The 19,489-nt window shown below is 44.1% G+C and overlaps 1 protein-coding gene across 1 annotated transcript; it reads right to left on the minus strand.

The window, feature by feature from the left end:
- Positions 1 to 5,206: 5,206 nt before the first annotated feature.
- On the minus strand, positions 5,207 to 18,158 carry LOC110524527 (protein NDNF). The gene is made up of 4 exons (XM_021604258.2): positions 17,770 to 18,158; positions 11,251 to 11,454; positions 10,413 to 10,537; positions 5,207 to 7,336 (listed from the first exon to the last, which is right to left on the minus strand). Exons 2-4 carry the CDS (start codon positions 11,448 to 11,450, stop codon positions 5,937 to 5,939), a joined length of 1,725 nt encoding a protein of 574 aa, XP_021459933.2. The 5' UTR covers positions 11,451 to 11,454; positions 17,770 to 18,158; the 3' UTR covers positions 5,207 to 5,936.
- Positions 18,159 to 19,489: the final 1,331 nt, after the last annotated feature.

A 19,489-nucleotide genomic window follows, 5' to 3' on the forward strand; every position in this document is an offset into this window, starting at 1 on the left:
GAGATTAGTGTTATCAAGTATTCAGGTACACTGTTTCTGTTTGTGTGTATTGTCTGTCTGAAGGACTGTGTATGTTGTTGGATGCAGACCTTGAACAAATCTCATTTCTCTCTAATCAGCATTGTGTCTGCATTGTAATAGTGTTGTTTACTGTGTTTGTAACTCTTGCTTATCTTAATGACTTCCTACGGCATTATGGCTCTGCGTTCCACTCTGACTGGTTCACATGACCAGTATGGGTTGGCTTGGTTACCACAGAGCCTTAAAGTCATAATGTTCTTGTTTTCTGAAGAGTCAATGAACTGACATTAATCTATGCTCTCTTTCTTTGAAAAGGGAATGAGTTTCCATGGGTAGGAACAGTTGTTTAAGACTCAGCACTCTGGACTCCATCGTCCAAATCTTAGTAAAGCTGTTGATTGTTTGTTTCCCTTATCATGTTCCATTTAATACTGTGTCTTATTTATGTAGATTTCTCTTTTAAAGAGACCAAACCTTTTAAATTTTTTATTATAACACTTTTTTTTCTCACAGTATATTCTAGTAGGAGGCTAGGCCTAGATAGACTGGAAATGGTTCTTTATTTCTGTATCACACCAGACCTGAAGTAACTCATCTTCATATTCTTTCAAATTCTTATCTGTTTCTCCATGTCTGTTTGTGTATTTGTTTCTCAGTTCACCTTTGTATTAGAGGTTGTCTAACCAGTAGCCTTGTGTCATGTTGGTGCTCTAAAACCCATTGACATTATATAAGAACAGGCCTATGAAAGTGCCAGCAGGAAGTCTAGGTGGACCTATTGGATGACGGGAGGGACAAGAGGACTGAGACGGTCGTTGTGAGCCCCCAGCCCCCCTACCCCTCCTGTCCCCTCCTGACCTCCCTGTCAGCGCCATGGTCTGGGGAGTCAGGACCGAGACGATTAAAGGCCATGACCTCTTTCTCCCCCATGCCCTCTATAGACTCGCTACCCCATTCACTTTCACTCAGCTTGACTACCCTCTAGGTGATCCAGACCAACCCTGGTCTCCTACTGTTGACCAGTGACCACACACACAAACAATGTTGATGTACCTTATTCACTAGGTGGCAACAACATTTAATTTATCTGCTAGATTCAGGTTATATTCAGGTTAGATCAGAAACAAGGCCGTGTCAGACCCTGTATCCGACCATTATAAAGGTTAATTAAAAAAACAGAGGATCACTAACACGACAACAGGACCGGGTCTTAGAACCCAAAGATTATTGAGCCATGGAACTTTGGATCCAACCATTCGCTCACTGTGCTGCCAATGGTGCCCCAGAGTGCCAAAAAGCACATAACCCACATTTAGGACATGGCAGAGGATTGCACTGAAATAAATACTTTCAGAGTTTCTTTTTTTCTAAGTAAATATTTTCACTACAGGGAAACCTCAGTTTGGCAAACACACAAATGGTTCCATACAGGATTTTCCAAATGTCTGTGCATTTGTTGAAAAACCCAAACCTGATACTGTAGGTTTAGGGGCCAGGCCACCTTTTGTTTCATGTTTCACAACCCTCCCCAGTCCCCCCACCACCCCCAACCCCCTATTTCAAGTCCGTCGTCAAACAGCCAGCAAACCATTTCCTGCAGCTCCGAGGTCACTGGATTAATGATGTTTTTGTTTGTCAACCCCTGGTCTCCAACTTACCCTGTTATAGCATGTTCTTCTGAGGGAGTCTACAGAGATTACAGTACTGATGAAGCGTGAGAAATTACAGGCACTTAGGAGTGATTTTATGAGCACCAGAGAACTGAGGGACCACCCCTACGAGGGTCCTACTAGGGACAGGGCATTCATACTGTAATAAGAGTACACAATCACGTTGCCTTTCATGTTCATGTATTTAAATCACACACACACACGCAGCACAATCATACACAACAAGGAAAAATCATGTGCATTCATACGTATAAACAAAACCAACATAGACTTAGTACACATTGCACACATACATAGACACACTAAAACACACACACTCCTAGATGGTAAATGACTGGCAGTTAAACAGTGAATTCAGTGTTAGTGTATTATCACAGCAGCCATGCGTTGGTTGAGTCCTTCAGCTGGGGTTTGTAGATGGAGGTTGTGTGGAGCTGAAATGTCTGACTAAATCCACACTCCGTCCACATCTTTTTTTCCCATAGTAGCCAAGGTGCCTTAGCCTCATTCTGATCCACAAAGCGTATGATAGTCATCAGAGTGTCTACGGTTTCACTGCTTTCTCTGCCAAAGGGATTATCATCTCTGAGAAGCGCTCTGTGGTCTTCTTTAGTTTAAAATCTCATGAGAGTGTCATAAACAGAGGCTGTGTGTTAGTGTGTCTATGTATGTGTGTGGTGCATGGGGGTTCTGTCTCTCTGGGCCTGTATGCATGCCTGCCACACTAGCGACCGTTTCTTCTTCACAAACTCTTTGCAAGTGTCACTGAGCTCTGAGGTCAGTAGCAGGATGCACTGTACATCTAGCATAATGCATCCCATAGCAATTGTGTCTCTGACGATATAATATAGTGTCTGTCCCTGCTGCATTTGTGCTTAACTAGCGGTCCATCGGTCGTTACTCTGACTGTTGCTCCAGAGCAGTTTGCGATGGTTCACACTGGACAAGCAAACTTCCCACACCAGGGTAGTGAATTTGAAGGGCAGGCGAGTCATGCTAACCCTGGCCAGTGATCCAAGCTGGGTCTCTGGCGCACAAGTCTCACCATTCCACCACTCCTGCAGGGTCATGGATGTCTGTCTCCACTCTTCATTCAGCTGTATATATACGTAAAGCACAGATCAAAGCTCCTCGATCATTACCGTGTTAGAAAACAAACACACACAGCCCACCAGAGGGTGAGCTCCAGAACAGAGGCTTTTCTGTGTGTCTTACTTTGTGGTTTGTGCGTGCATGTGTCTGTGTGTCTTTGTGGTTTGTGCGTGCATCTGTCTGTGTGTCTTTGTGGTTTGTGCTTGCATCTGTCTGTGTGTCTTTGTGGTTTGTGCGTGCATCTGTCTGTGTGTCTTTGTGGTTTGTGCGTGCATCTGTCTGTGTGTCTTTGTAGTTTGTGCGTGCATCTGTCTGTGTGTCTTTGTGGTTTGTGCTTGCATCTGTCTGTGTGTCTTTGTAGTTTGTGCGTGCATCTGTCTGTGTGTCTTTGTAGTTTGTGCGTGCATCTGTCTGTGTGTCTTTGTGGTTTGTGCTTGCATCTGTCTGTGTGTCTTTGTAGTTTGTGCGTGCATCTGTCTGTGTGTCTTTGTGGTTTGTGCGTGCATCTGTCTGTGTGTCTTTGTAGTTTGTGCGTGCATCTGTCTGTGTGTCTTTGCGGTTTGTGCGTGCATCTGTCTGTGTGTCTTTGCGGTTTGTGCGTGCATCTGTCTGTGTGTCTTTGTAGTTTGTGCGTGCATCTGTCTGTGTGTCTTTGTGGTTTGTGCGTGCATCTGTCTGTGTGTCTTTGTAGTTTGTGCGTGCATCTGTCTGTGTGTCTTTGCGGTTTGTGCGTGCATCTGTCTGTGTGTCTTTGTAGTTTGTGCGTGCATCTGTCTGTGTGTCTTTGTGGTTTGTGCGTGCATCTGTCTGTGTGTCTTTGTAGTTTGTGCGTGCATCTGTCTGTGTGTCTTTGTGGTTTGTGCGTGCATCTGTCTGTGTGTCTTTGTAGTTTGTGCGTGCATCTGTCTGTGTGTCTTTGTGGTTTGTGCGTGCATCTGTCTGTGTGTCTTTGTAGTTTGTGCGTGCATCTGTCTGTGTGTCTTTGCGGTTTGTGCCTGCATGTGTCTGTGTATATCAATAACAAAGTGTGAGTGTTTATATTTGTTTCAGGCTTATACCTCCTGAGTGACTAGTACAGAAAGAATGAAGGAGTGCCTTGGCTTCTTTAAAAACCCATCTACTCCCATTCAGACCTTATTCATGACTCTGTTGACCCCCAGAGCATAGCTCTAGCAGTCCCTACCTACTGGCTTTATTAGTAGGAGTTTACAGGCCTGTCCATGACATTCCCACAGCTCTCTGGGAGCTCCTCCACATTATTCCAGGGCAACTGCAGGTTAATGTAAGCCAGGTGGAGCCTCCCCCGCACTTCCTCTGAATGAGGCTGTTTGATTGACAGGGAGTTGTGGCAGTGAATCGGAGCGTTGCTGCTCAGGATCAGGTTGTGATGGAAACATGGAGACTCACAAGGAACAGCTGTTTACTTGGCCACAACAGAGACGACTTCTCCACTCACTTGTGACCATTCTTAATTAAAACGTGTGGATGTGTGTGATCAGGTCTGTGTCAGTCAGTGTATGTTGAACTCCTATTCGTCTCTTACATGTGGCAAGTATACTGTAAGTGTGGTTAAAACTGTGTTACCCTACATCTGAAAACACATGAAAACTAAACGATCGCAGACACTAATGTGACATAAGTTGTACTTTGTACCTGTGTAGACACTACAGATGTAGGATCTTAATTTGAGACAGTTTAACAACAGGTAAACTATGGCCTATTTATTGCCTTACCTCCTTACTTCATTTGCACACAGTGTATACACATTTCCTACTGTGTTATTGACTGTACGTTTGTTTATTCCATGTGTAACTCTGTGTTGTTGTTTTTGTCGCACTGCTTTGCTTTATCATGGCCAGGTCGCAGTTGTAAATGAGAACTTGTTCTCAACTGGCCTACCTGGTTAAATAAAGGTGATATAAAATAAATACAAAATCATTATGTGGATTATAATTCATGGACATTTTTGTAGAGCCTGATGCATTTTTTTTGTAAGGGAAAATCAAGTCTGAAATTTCTAAGTGGAAATTACAAACCACAGAAGCCTTTTTAAACCTCAAATACACTGCATTGCAGGAAAGTTCTCCCGCAACAGTTTTATCAAATTAAGATCCTACACCTGTACCTTTGAGAACTTTTGACACCGGCAATAAAACAACATTTACCATCATTCAAATACGTTCCTCCAAATAATTCACTCCGTCAGTCCCATTCGTCTGATGCATTATGTCCATACTAAAATGATCTTACATGTCAGTAATCGTTTGTCAACGATCATGTTATGCTTACAAGGACATACCGCAGGACTAACGTAAAATCTATAAACACTATATATCCTCCTTTCTGCTGATACACTGCTGTCTGACAAACTGCATCTATCTATGTGACGTTAACTAGCCCACAGAAGAACATGACACCCAGGGTGACACAGGGATTACTTGTTCTATATTTAGTGTTTATGTACATGAATATTGGCAGGACAACTCTGTACATGTGACAAACACGGTGATACAGTGATAACACAGACCTCCAGCACAGAACACATTTACAGACGGGCTCTTGAGTGTACCCTGGCTGAGATGCACAAGGGAATGTCTCCACAACCACAATTTCCTCATAGATTTTGAATTACTTCCTCATAAATGTAATAGTCATCATTACCAATAAATCAAACAATCAAACCAAAAGAGGCAAAGAAGTATAAAATAATTGAAATCTATCCTAAATGTGAATAAAGCAATGAGAGAACTATACAAGGCCGGTAGCTATTGTATCTCTGCAGGTCAACGGGAATTGAAACTGAAGGAACAAACCATTTTGACAAACACAAGAGTCATGCAGCAACAAAGAAACACACAAGATGAAACAGTCTCTTTTCTGAAGCTCGGAGGTCTCCCTGTTGGCAACGAGATGCTAGGTCCCCAAGCAAAGGTGACAGAGCACCTCGCTATGGATCGCCCAAAAACGTGCCAACAATGAAATGTAAACATAAATATACAGGTTGATATCTCTACAAACAGTTCAGTCTCTGCCACAGGCCCATCAGCTGTGTGAGTAGTCAGTCTGTATTCACTCCTTAGTAGAATATCACTTAGAGTTAAATAAAACTTTTTTAATATATATATTTATAATAGATTTATTCTATGCAGTCTTTTAGCAGTATTTCCTTGTTTTCACCAGTTTGCTCTGGTATTTGACTGAGTGACCACTGTGGCCCACAACATAAACGTCCAGCAGGTAGGTCTTGCCCGGCTCTAGCCCTGTGATGGTTTCCGTGGTAACGGCCTTCTGCAGGTTAGGGCTGTGGAAGTACTTGCAGAGGACCTTCTCTGACTTCCTGCGCGTCTCGGGCCCGGCACACTGGTTCTGCTCACGGCGCCGCTGCTCCTCGCCGTAGCTCTCGGACACCTCTTTTTTGTAGACACAGTACTTGTTGCGGTCCTGCGTTCCCAGCCAGGCCACAGTGGCAGTGGAGCAGGTACGCAGCTTGTCAAAAGCCTTGATGCGCGTGTCCTCGGGAAGCGAGGGGAAGGGCTGCTTGCTGCTGGGCTTTGTGGTGGCCAGCACCTTCAGGGTGGACGCTCCTTTCCTGCTGCCTCGCAGACGGATCAGGTACTTGGCCTTAGGCTTCCCCCGCAGCTGGAACTGTCGTACCCCTTCCACATTCTGGGAGAGCAGCAACTTGCCGTCACGCCTCACCTGCACCTGGACAGAGTCCAGACAGGTGTGCACAAACAGAGTGACCCTCTGATGAGAGGAGACCGGGGCGAAGCGTAGGAACTTACTGCCCTTCCTCTTGATGAAGACATCAGACACCTTGCCATCCTTCAGCTCCACCGTCTTCTGCCGAGCCTCCTCCTTAGTGCGGGCGAACGTGCCCACGTAGGCGGTGCTGGTGTTGGTGGCAGAGTTCATAGCGAATACGTCAAAGTAGTACTGAGTGTCCGGCTTCAGGTCCGACACGGTGAAGATGTTCTTGTTACCGATGCAGACTTTCTGAATGTCCGAGGCCTTGGACTTGGCTGTGTAGGAGCGGGAGATCTTGTTGCTGGTGAGACCTCGGTCCTTGTTAAAGTCATTGTCTGAGCGGACAAAGCCAAAGTGGGCAAAGTCAAAGGGGCTGAAGTCCCGGCCTGGCTTTGGAACGGCCATGAAGGCATCGTCAGCGCTGATCTTAGCCTCGGCAGCACACAGACTTTTGAAGTTGTGCTCCTTGTTGATGACAACACAGTACTGGACGGGCTGGCCCATCAGAACGCCCGTCGGGGTGGGCTTCCAGGCCAGAGTGACAGTGGTACGGCCCAGGGCAGTGACGTCCACCCGGGGATCGTAGGGCAGCTCGGGGTAGGGCTGGTCAGACTCTGGGGTGGTGGTGGCGTACACCTTGAAGTTGCTGTCCTTCTCTGTGGAGAGCATCTCCAGTTGGTAGAGGCCGGAGGGAGAGCTGGTAGCCATGTAAGACTCCACATCATTCCCCTTGTAGGAGAAGAGCTCTGTGCCCTCATCCACTGTCACCTGCTGCTGCTTCTGCTGGTCCAGGGGCTCCGGCTTACCTGGAAAGCACACAGAGACACAGGAAGACTTAACATTACTTATTTTCATATCACAGCAACCACATCATCATCTCCTGAGATATTTTTTGTTAACATCCCCTAATGTTTTTGTTTTTTATGTTTTGTCCTGAAGTAAAATCATTTCCATAGGTGACAAATAATGACCCATTTAAAGTGTTGATCATGGTGAGGTCATGGTGAGGCAATCTCCGAGCCAGACAATTAGCCCCTTATGAGTCAGCAGCCATGCTTTCACTCTAAACATCTCTAAACATCCCAAAAGATCACAGGCCAATATTCACTTGGCCCTTCCTGGGAAGTTCTGCTACAAAGAGGCCCAGCCCTTATTTCAGTTGTGCTTAGAACCATAATATTATGTTTGTCATCCAAAGAGTGGGCTGAACGGTGTTCTAAAGGAATGATAAAAGATCCAATCTGAGTCTGAGACCTTCAGCAAACAGAGGAGTAAACAGATGAATAGATAGAGAAGTTGGGCATTTGTGGATTTACAGTGTTCACTGGAAACTCGTGCACATACATCGCCTTCTACCTATATGTGAATGGCTCCTTGGTCTACGGTAAGATGCCATGTGTAGCAAATATGTAGCACATTACTGTGTTACAGTATTTAGTCTCTATTCTGTAATATATTAGGACAGTGAACATCAAAAAAGTAGGTAGTATCAGGCAAAAAGCCCATTTATTAATTGGCAGAGACACACGTGCATACGCATAGTCATACACGTGCATACGCATAGTCATACACGTGCATACGCATAGTCATACACGTGCATACGCATAGTCATACACGTGCATACGCATAGTCATACACGTGCATACGCATAGTCATACACGTGCATACGCATAGTCATACACGTGCATACGCATAGTCATACACGTGCATACGCATAGTCATACACATGCATACGCATAGTCATACACGTGCATACGCATAGTCATACACGTGCATACGCATAGTCATACACGTGCATACGCATAGTCATACACGTGCATACGCATAGTCATACACGTGCATACGCATAGTCATACACGTGCATACGCATAGTCATACACGTGCATACGCATAGTCATACACGTGCATACACATAGTCATACACGTGCATACATGTACTTTCACACCCTCACATATGTACACTCTAAAACCACCGCTGCAGTCCATGTCTGTGCTCTAATGGGACTGGGCTTGAGGGAGTTGATTGATTTTTTGTGTTTCAAAGACACTGTCCAGATGGAGAGAGTCCGAGTGTGTGTGAATGAGAGGGGAGGGCGAGAGAGAGAGAGAGAGGGGTGGGGTATTCAATTTGAAGGGCAAAAGGAGTATATGTTAGTAGTGGACAAGGGGATTATTGTACCTAGCTATCTACAGATGTTATGGGGGATTCATGTAGAAGGCTTAATCACATTCTAAACTCTTTACTTATACACTGTATTTGTCTGCCAGCCAACCAACCAGCCAACCAGCTAATGAGCCAACCAGCCAGCCAACCTGCCAAGGGCAGTCTCTCCTATTCAGGGCTCTGTGCCCTTTTCACAGGCTACAGACATCAGGTGTGGTCAATCCAGACATCAAGTGTGGTCAGTTCATACACTGTGTTAGTTAATAACCATACCACAACCACAGCAAAAAAGCAGACCACCAATGCTGCCCAACCACAACAAAATGTAGAGTGTCTTTCCAATTTTATTCAAAACCACATCAATCAAATGTTAATGCTAGTTACTGTTCATCCTGATACATTTCTGAAATTATTGTTTATGTATTTGTTGTACCTTAATCATATATTGCACGTTTTACAACTTAATTACATTGTAATAGTCCCATTTACATTAGCTAATAGTTCCATAAATCATATTTATATGAATTCCCATTTACACTACATTACCAAAGGTAGGTGGACACCTGCTCATTGAACATCTCATTCCAAAATCATGGGCATTAATATGGTGTTGGTCCCCCCCTATGCTGCTATAACAGCCTCCACTCTTCTGTGTAGGCATTCTATTAGATCTTGGAACATTGCTGCAGGGACTTGTTTCCATTCAGCCACAAAAGCATTTGTGAGGTCGGGCACTGATGGGTTAGAGGTGTTCGATGGGATAGAGGTCATGGCTCTGTGCAGGCCAGTCAAGTTCTTCCACACCGTTCTCGACAAACTACTTCTGTATGGACCTCGCTTTGTGCACAAGGGGGCATTGTCATGCTGAAATAGGAAAGGCCCTTTCCCAAACTGTTGCCACAAAGTTGGAAGCACAGAATCGTCTAGAATGTCATTGTATGCTGTAGCGTTAAGATTTCCCTTCACTGGAACTACGGGGCCAAGCCCGAACCATGAAAAACAGCCCCAGACCATTATTCCTCCTCCACCAAACTCTACAGTTGGCACTATGCATTGGGGCAGGTAGCATTCTCCTGATATCCGCCAAACGCAGATATGTTTGTCAGGACTGCCAGATGGTGAAGCATGATTAATCAGTCCAGAGAACGTGTTTCCACTGCTCCAGAGTCCAATGGCGGTGAGCTTTACACCACTCCTGTTGACGCCTTGACATTGCACAAGGGGATCTTAGTCTTGTGTGCAGTTGCTCAGCCATGGAAACCCATTCCATGAAGCTCCCGACAAACAGTTATTATGCTGACGTTGCTTCCAGAGGCAGTTTGGAACTAAGAACTGAGTGTTGCACCCGAGGACAGACTATTTTTATGTAGTACGCGCTTCTGCACTCGGCGGTCCCATTCTGTGAGCTTGTGTGGACTACCATTTCGCGGCTGTGCCGTTTTTGCTCCTTTACGTTTCCACTTCACAATAACGGCACTTACAGTTGACCGGGGCAGCTCTAGCATGGCAGAAATTTGAAGAACTGACTTGTTGGAAAGGTGACATCCTATGACGGTGCCATGTTGAAAGTCTACTGCCAATGTTCATCAATGGAGATTGCATGTCTGTGTGCTCGATTTTATACACCAGTCAACAACAGGTGCGGCTGAAATAGCCGAATCCACTAATTTTAAGGGGTACTCACATACTTTTGTATATATATTCTAATTGGTGTTTACCTGATCCCTCTCCGCTGGCCTCATCAGGCAGCTCCTGCAGAGTGAGCTTCCACTCCAGAGGAGCATCACATGGTGTCACCGTCACAGACAGCGGGGTATTGTCCTCCTCCACCACAAAGTAGTACCTGCAGGAACAAGAAGTAGTGCCCAGGTAAATGATAGGGTTAACTACAGGTTTAACTACTGAAATCATCTATGGTCACTGTATGGTTGTCTCCGGGTGCTAATGACCCGAGTCTCTTTCAGCAGACATTATCTCAATTACATGAACATCTCTTTCTCATCTATTATGCATTTCCTCATCCTAGTATCCATTACAATGCATTCCATATTCCCAATGCATCCACTTACAGTAAGTTATTATACAGAGCCTACAGTACTATTTAGTGTGGGAAAGCTACAATGCTGTTTGTTTTCGATCAAACACAGCCTGGTCTCATGTATTTGGTAAGATAAGACATACAGTACATGTACATGTTTGGAGCAGTAGACCTACATGTTGGTAATGGTTGTTGATAGTGATGGTGGATTTATAGCAGGTTAGTGTTTTTTGTCATGAATCTTGTTCTGGAGGTCACCAGCTAGCACAGCCACAAAGTCATACAATCTGATTTTAAACCTAACCCTAACCTTAACCCTAACTTTAGCCACACTGTTAACCCTAATGCCTAACCATAACCTTAAATGAAGACCAAAAAGCTTTGTTGAATTTTTACAATATAGCCAATTTTGACTTTGTAGCTGGCCTATCTACAGGGAAATCACTGTTCTGCCTCCAGGACAAAGCTTATGGCAATACACGTCAACTTGCGTATTGCTATAGACCTGGAATCGTTACCTTTTAGGTGTGTCCCTGAACAAGTATCCACTGATCTCGGCGCCGTCTGGGATGACGGAGGAATCATGAAACAGGGTCTTGTCTCTGATCTGCATCTGGAACAGGCCCTCATCTCGTGTGGGCAGCTTCTGGCCAAATACAACCCCCAGCACCAGAGCCAGGCCCAGAGGCCAGCCCTGAGGTCCCAAGCACAGCCTCATCCTCCTGTAACACACAAAATAGTAATGCAGGAATGTCAGAATAGTTAGAAATGCCAAAGTACACTCTTGGAAAAAAGGGTTCCAAAAGGGTTCTTCGACTGTCCCCATAGCAGAACCCATTTTGGTTTCAGGTAGAACTCTTTTGAGTTCCATGTAGAAGCCCGTGAAAAGGGTTCTACATGGAACTGAAAAGGGTTCCACCTGGAACTAAAAGGGTTCTTTAAAGGGTTCTCCTATGGGGACTGCCGAATAACCCTTTTAGGTTCTAGATAGCACCTTTTTTTAAGAGTGTAGTGAATATTGGAAATCTTTCAATCAATACTTGGAAGAAGAACTTGAAAATGTGTTTCCAGTTTTGCCTGTTAAGTCTCAGAATGGAAGGGAAACCAGTAACATGCTGCCAAAGAGAGGAAAGTGAGAGACAGAGATGGACAGAGAGAGGCCCCATCTCTTCAAAAAGAGAGTGGAAGGCAGACAAAAAAGAGAGAAGACACTTTGGACCAGAAAGGGGGAGAAGATAAAGACAGTGGCTAGTGTGAGAAGGGTCAAAGAAACTTCATTTAAGGGGATAGAAGAGGAGGAAAGATTGGCACTGGTAGCTACAGTGTACTGTTCAGTAGATATCTCTAACAGCTATGGGATGTGACTCAGTACACGGGTCTATGCAGCTTACTGAGGCTCAGGAACACAGAGATATCCTCTGTCTATTGATTTGACCACATTGATTGCAGCTGATGGGAAAGCCAAATCCCGGCTGATTTAATCAGGGTAATGATGGCAGATTAGCCAGATACTTTACTGCCATTTACTGCAAGTGAGAGTGTGTCCTTTTAATAACCCCTCTTCCCTCTCTCTCTCTGTGTCTCTCTCTCTCTCTCTTCCTTGTCCTCCTTTTCTCTCTCCTTCTTTCTCTTCCACCCTAGCTCTCCATGTATTTTTTTCCCACAAATATAGCTCATCTTTTTTTTCTTCTCTCGCACACACATGTATAGTAATCTCTATCCCACCCTCTTTCTGTCCTTGTCAAACAGACATTCTCTCCTTCCTCTCCTCCCTCCCTCTGGAGAGACATAAGTCAAACCAGAGAACCCAAAGCTGGTCATGCTTCCATGCTACAAACATGGCTTCATTACTACATGATCTTCCTTTTAAAACAGAATGCAGAGAAAAGCCTTCGACAGCTCCTGTCAGTGTGTCCATCTCCCCTGTGCCTGAGCTGAGCCTCCCATCATCCTGTCAGACTTCAGAGAGGCGGAGGAAAGCCATCTAAGTGGTACTTTGAGGTTTGACTCACAGAGAGGTGATCCTTAGCTCCTCAGCTTGTCTCATTCCATTTCAGAAGAGTGTCAGGCGGAACAAATGTCTATTAATACTCAAGACAGCGCTGAGGTGGTATGTACAGAGCTCTACAGGGACCCCAATACACAGCACAGAGGCTCCCAGAAGACTCTCCCAGTCCCTGCTGCACTAAGCCCACGCAATGACACTATCAGACTGATGTCATCCGATATGGGATTTGTGCTCTCTCAATGGTTAGTGTGGTATCGTCCATCAGATTTGCCTGCCAACATATTTAGCATAACCCAACATGCACTTGATGTGCTGTTTCCAATGTAAGCAACTTGCCCACCGCGTGTGGTAATACTGATTTAAACCAATGCCTTTGGTTTGAGTTGGTCAAAGTGCTGCAGTATCCCAAGTCTGAGAAGTGTTACCACTAAATGCTACGTTCCTCCATCCAGACTCAGATCCCATGTATGAGCCATCACTGAAAGATGACACCTTCACATTAATATAGTTGGATTTGACTGTGCTAATGTCTGGGCCATGTGGTTGTGTGGAGCAGCACAGACAGACTGGAATTTGGAATGGTTGTGCATGCATGAGACTGCTCAGGCCATGGAGTTAGCTCTCTTTACCAAAATAAAACTTCAAAAAAGCTGCATCTGGAACAAATAAAGCCTAATGTTTAATTAGAGTGAGGGATAATGTATGATGGTAATTCGGGGGAGGATAATTTGAAGGCAGAGCCGGCCACAATCGTGTCAACTTTGTTTTGCTGCCGTTTATTTATTTATTTATATATTCATTTATTTTTCACTTTCACTCCGACTGGAACTTTGTTCAAAACTTGAAGCACTTTTGGTCATTAAAGAAAAAAGCCTAATGCCTAATAAATGTGAAGTTGTGCATAGCCGCAGGAAGTAGTTTGGGGGTGGGGGTGCTGCGATTCTTTTGCCAGGGGGCGGAGAAAAAACTAATATTGCCTGCGCTGAAGATGTCTTTATCTGTCCACTAATACAATACACTACTTTTGTGAATAAAATTTGACTAAATGTAAGCCTATTTGAGTGCTTACCAGCATTTGTAACTTGAGTCTGATAATGTACAAAACAGTTAATCTGATCATACTTGTTGAATATAAAAATACTTGCTTGGTATATGTTTTCACGTTTCTTTAAATACTTTGCAAATGCAACTTATTTCTATGTGAAAACTGAAATGGTCTATTCATGACTTTTCCATTTTAGTAGATGCTCTTATCCAGAGCAACTTACAGTATTGAGTGCATACATTTTCATACTTTTTTGTACTGGTCCCCCATGGGAATCGAACCCACAAGCCTAGCAACTGAGCCACATAATCACATTACTTCATCACAAACAACTTGATGTCTCAATGTACTCAATTACTGTATTGTGCATGGTTTTTCTTCATAGTGAATAATACTGAACAGCTTATGCAGAAAGCATAATTAATGATAGAAATATAAGTATGTCTGTCACAATTTAACTGTATAACCTGTAGTAATAACTATGTAATAACCACCTAAATTATATGACTTTACAATGACAGTTAGTTCCACCTGAATTCCTATATGGCAACAAGAACATGAACCATGCAGTGTTCACTCTGTGCCTTTAACAGAACTACGTGAATGACAATTTAGCCAGATAAAAATATTAACACAATAGACTAACTATACTATCACTTCCCAGGTGGAGAGTCGTTGGAATAGCACCAAATCATCTAGTTCATATAAACGCATCAACTAAGATTAAAGCAAAGTGAAGAATAATCTCATCAACTAATCAATCAACCATTTACTCACTCAATCCATACATCAAACAACTGAGATGTTCAAGAAGTCATCCCGTGAATGGTCAGTTTGGTTGTAGGATGTAGGTGTTTGTTGTGGTTATTGGTGTGTGTGCTGTTTGCTCCCAGTTGGTGAGTCAGTGTGCGTGATTGAGCTGGTATTCCAGCAGTCAGTCAATGTGAAGCCAGCACACACTGATGACTAGCACATATAATCTGTGTATAGAGCCATTTCTGAGTGACAGCGAACATGTGTGCACAACAAAGCAGCTTACACCTGTCATTCACAGGGCACTACAGTAGTCCTACCCTCCAACTGTCCAACATGAAAGAACCATGTGGAGTGTGTGTGAGGACCTCTGCGTGCATATGTATATGAATGTGCTCACATGTGTGAATGTATAAGCATGTGTATGTAAAGGAAGATTGTGCGTGTGCATGTCTGTGTGCTTGCCTGCCTGTGTACGTGAGGCCATGTGCACCTGCAAGTGTGTATACTAGGCACCCCTTACACTGCCACATCCCCCCTCCATCTCTCCATCCCTCCAATGTGTTCTTTGGGTTGCCCTGCCTACCTCCTTCTGCAGCCTCAGCCCCAACCCCAACCCCAACCCCAGTCCTGCAGCTCCATCCTCCCTCCAGCCTCCCGGCCCCAGCTCCATGTCTCTCTGTCAGGACGGGTGAACCTCCTGCCTGCTCCCACATGGAGCTCATTAGCAGGACAGGAGGGAAAAATACACTAATTTCAACACAAATAAAGAAACATTTGGGATTCCTCACAAAGAGACGCCTGGCAGGGCTCAAAGGACCTGGAGCCGCTTTGTGTTTTCTTAAAACCTCTCTGAAGGCAGATTTATGGTCAGTAGGTCTTCGGTAGCAGACTCCATCACTGATGTGCTGTCACTTCAGGGCCAACCAGGGGATTGGGGATACAGACAGGCAAGCAGGGCTGAGGGCTCAGAGCCTGAGATGGAACCAACCACACATAACCTGGGCCCATGCTGATGGACAGCCAAACCCAAAGCAGGTCTGGTGCACTAGGAGAGCCAAACAGCTCATTAATGAATTGGTAGAGACTGTGGTTTAGGGCCTCTGTCCAGGAGCAGAACTTTTGTCTGCGCAGAATGTGAGTTTATTTGCATGTGTGTGTGTGTCTTCTAAACTGTCAAATTCCTCTCACCCAGAGTGTATATAAGTCTACATTATCCCCCACATTCTGTCTCTAAACCATCTACATCATCATCAGCCCACAAAGACTATGCTGCTGCTCCTGGCAAAATAGTATGTTCAGAAAGGGGAGCCTACTGTATTTTCCATCCTTGCCTTTCGCTCTGTCTCTCTGTTTTATGGTCCATTTCTGAGTGAGGCCTGCAGTTAGCACTGCATCCCGGAAGGATGCATGGTGGAGCATGTCAGGTCGCAGGGGCAGTTTCTATTACTGCGCTACAAATAAGACATTCAAATTAGGGGTGCAGTTCTAACTGATGTGCAATTCATTGCTGTCATTGTGAATGAAGGGCAGATCACACAAGATTAGCCCTACAAAAAGCACAATGGGAAAGAAATCGTCCACTCTCTGCCAATCAGTATATCAACGATAAGGGCACAGACCAGCATCATGGGAAATGAGTCAATCATGTATCCGCTGGACAGAGAGCACAGACCCCTTCTTCAGGAGAGAGACGTCCACCAGTCTGATGGCACTGTCTCTGCTTGTGTCCATCTAAGGAGGCATAATGAGGTCTTTGCAGAGTGAATGTCCTGGACACTGGGAGAGGGTATGGATATGATGAATAATTTAAGGAAGGGAATAAAAACCTGTCGCTATGGCCTTAATCTTCCAGCAACGACTCTGGACGTGACATCCCACTCCAGCGGTCCGCACAAAGCAAAGGCAGTGAGGAGACTGTATATACACTGCAGCCCGTCACTTCTCCGGACGCATAAATGTTGTAGCAACACTGGCGGAATTCTTTCAGCCCGGAGTTTTCATATGCAAATCACTGTTTAGTTACGGTATGCAACACAGACCTTCCCATTTTCATACTTTTGTTCATTATTCATTCTCCTGAGAAAGTACGGGAGGCAGTGTGGCTTCTCTCTGCAACTAAATACAGTTATTCAAATTCCCAGTCTATTTTGCCTATATTTTATATAGGCTACAAATTTATTTTTTAAACGAATAACACTTTTGATCAATAATATATATATATATATTTTTTATCAACTTAAATACATGTTATTATCTACAATAAGATAGTAAGTAGCCTGTCTAAAAACATCGCGAGAGACAAATTAATAAGTAATTATGTAAAAATGCAACACGAAATTATGTTTACTACTTTTCATACATTTCAATAGCAGTAGGCTACTTTGTCCTGATTTTAAGAGGGAATTTTGTGTAGGCTCCCAAATGTGAGATGGTGTGTGGGTGAGGAATCAGAGCAGGATAGAGGTAGGCAACTTGCAGGTGCGTGGGCTTGCTCATTGGTAAAATGAAAACTCTGCTGTTGTAAAACTGACGCCCCAGACCAGACTAACATTTTCCCAACATTTGTGTCATGTTCATCCGCAGCACCACTATAAAAAAAAAGGGCCATTGAAGAGAATTTATGCCACGTACTATAGAAGGGGGCGAGAACGCATATTGATGAATTGCGTCTGGCGGGTTTAGAGGGTGCTCCGTCACCCCTGAGAGCATGGGAACTCCGTTATGGGCACAAAGCAGGGCTCCTCAGACTCAGAGCCCCGAGTGCGCGGACACTGCCTTCCGCGTGTCCTTTTCAACTCCCTCAAAGGTTCATCCTTTTCACGCGACATTCACCGTGCCTTGTGAAATACAGCCAAACTAAGCGAACCAAATTAAAAGAGCATGCGAGCCCAGGCTTGATTGAAATGTGTTTTGAAATCCTTAACTTCCCGGAGTTGTAAACCACAAAACCCCTTCCCCTCTATTTGGCAGACGTTTCAAAGGCAAGCGTTCTTTATTCGGAGAGTCCCTCTCTGTTTTTCTTTTTTATGGAAAAGTCTCTCCAAAAAGCGCTCCACAAACCATTTAGACTTAATAGGCTACAAAAGCGCAAGCTTATTGCTTTATAGAACCGTTTTTTTTTTATCGATGTGGTTTATCATAAGTTCACTTCATGGAACATGTATATAAAGCAGTGATCATATGGATAGCCTAAATATAACATATTTTGTGAATGAGCCTCAGTCTTACCTTTCAGATTTAGGGATGATAAAACAAGCTGGAAAGTTCCCTCAACCGTATCAACACTTCTGAGACCAAAACAATACAAAAACTAAATCAAACAAAAAAATACAATAAATGTGTCCTTTTTAGTGTTCGATAGATTCCTCGAGTCAGTTCTTGTGTGGTGAAAATCGGACTACAGCTGTGGTGCGTGTTGGCAGTTCTGGAGGGTTGAACCTTGTCTGTGTATCCTGAGTTCTGGCAGCGCGTCCGTCCCCTGCCGTGTGGCTGCTATTGAGACTGGACCGACTGAATTGGAAGACAAACTGATGCGAACTTCTGTCTATGCGCTTCCCTAGGAGCACTCCGATAACCGGCCCACTCCTCCCCCTGGACACCACAGCCCCAACAAGTAAAAAAAACAACCAGAGACCAGGCAGAACCAGCAACGGACCTATCACAGACACGGACTCAAACTGACAATCCTTTATGAATGAAAAACCTATATTTCAAAAGCACCTTTAGGACTACTTTGAATTGCTATAGCCATAAACAACCCACTGTGGAAAAAAATGGCAGAATCAACGTCATTTCCACCTAATTTCAACAACAACAAAAACTCGTGGTGAGGTTGAAGCAGTGTGAAAAACTGATTGGATTTGCAAAAAGTCATCAATATAAGTAAATATTGTATTTGTTTCAACCAACTTTTAACCTAAATGCAATGACATAGTGAAATGTTTTGTTGATTGCACGTTGAATTTCGGTTAGGTGACAACTCAACCAAATGTAAAACTAGACGTTGAACTGAAGTCTATGCCCAGTGGGAAGTATAGGCCTAATGTATATACAATTAGACATACACACGTATTAGCCTACATTATACATTTACAAAATAGATATATTAATTTGAAATACTACTTTTACAATTTTTTTCAATCGAAGGTATTATCCCTGAAATGTGAGCACTAAGGTTGAACTGATTCGAAGTACTTTTACAGAGGTGCCGCAAAGCAAAACAACGCATAAATATCGTGTCTTCGCCTCTGTTTTTTTAAGCGCGGGGATCCCCCTCATAGTTCTCTTGTTGGGAGCTGTTTACATCGTGATGGGCTCTGAAAACGGGCACGCTTGGGTACCACCCTTTTCAAATTCAGCAAACCTCGAGGTTACATGATCTGTGTGTGGGCAAGTTTTGTCATGGGCTTAGATAGCTGGACCATTTTATTGCTTCATCTGTCGTGCGTAATTCATGTGTAAAATAAAGAGTGTGTTCTCCTGGTTGTTCTCGTTTGTCCGTAGTGTTTACCCGAAACTAATTTCACTGGGTCCAATGTGTTTTTGTTGTTCAAAGTTAGTCCGTTTAAAGGTGTGAACACGCCGGCGGGACAGGGATGTTTTGATCTGTTCCCGGGCGGTTCCTCAGGGAAGTAAATAATTATCCAAGATAAGGGCCATTGACAAAATTATGTCGCTTATTTGAATTGCACGGAATTTATAACTTGATGGGGCTGCTGAGCTATGCTGGGTAGCCGGATTAAAACGATGTCGTTATCCCTGCCCTAAAGGATATAGATAGGAGCTTCAAATTACCGTTTTAAACAGTTGATTCATTACACCCAATCCCTTGACGCATGATCAGGAACAAGTGTAGCAATGATGCATAGGCTATATAAAGGGATACATTATTAAAGGGGGAGAGGGAGAGGAAAGCAACGTTGGATAGGAGGGAGCATGGCAATGTTAT

The sequence above is a fragment of the Oncorhynchus mykiss genome, chromosome 5 (assembly GCF_013265735.2).
Source record: "Oncorhynchus mykiss isolate Arlee chromosome 5, USDA_OmykA_1.1, whole genome shotgun sequence".
NCBI lineage: Eukaryota > Metazoa > Chordata > Actinopteri > Salmoniformes > Salmonidae > Oncorhynchus > Oncorhynchus mykiss.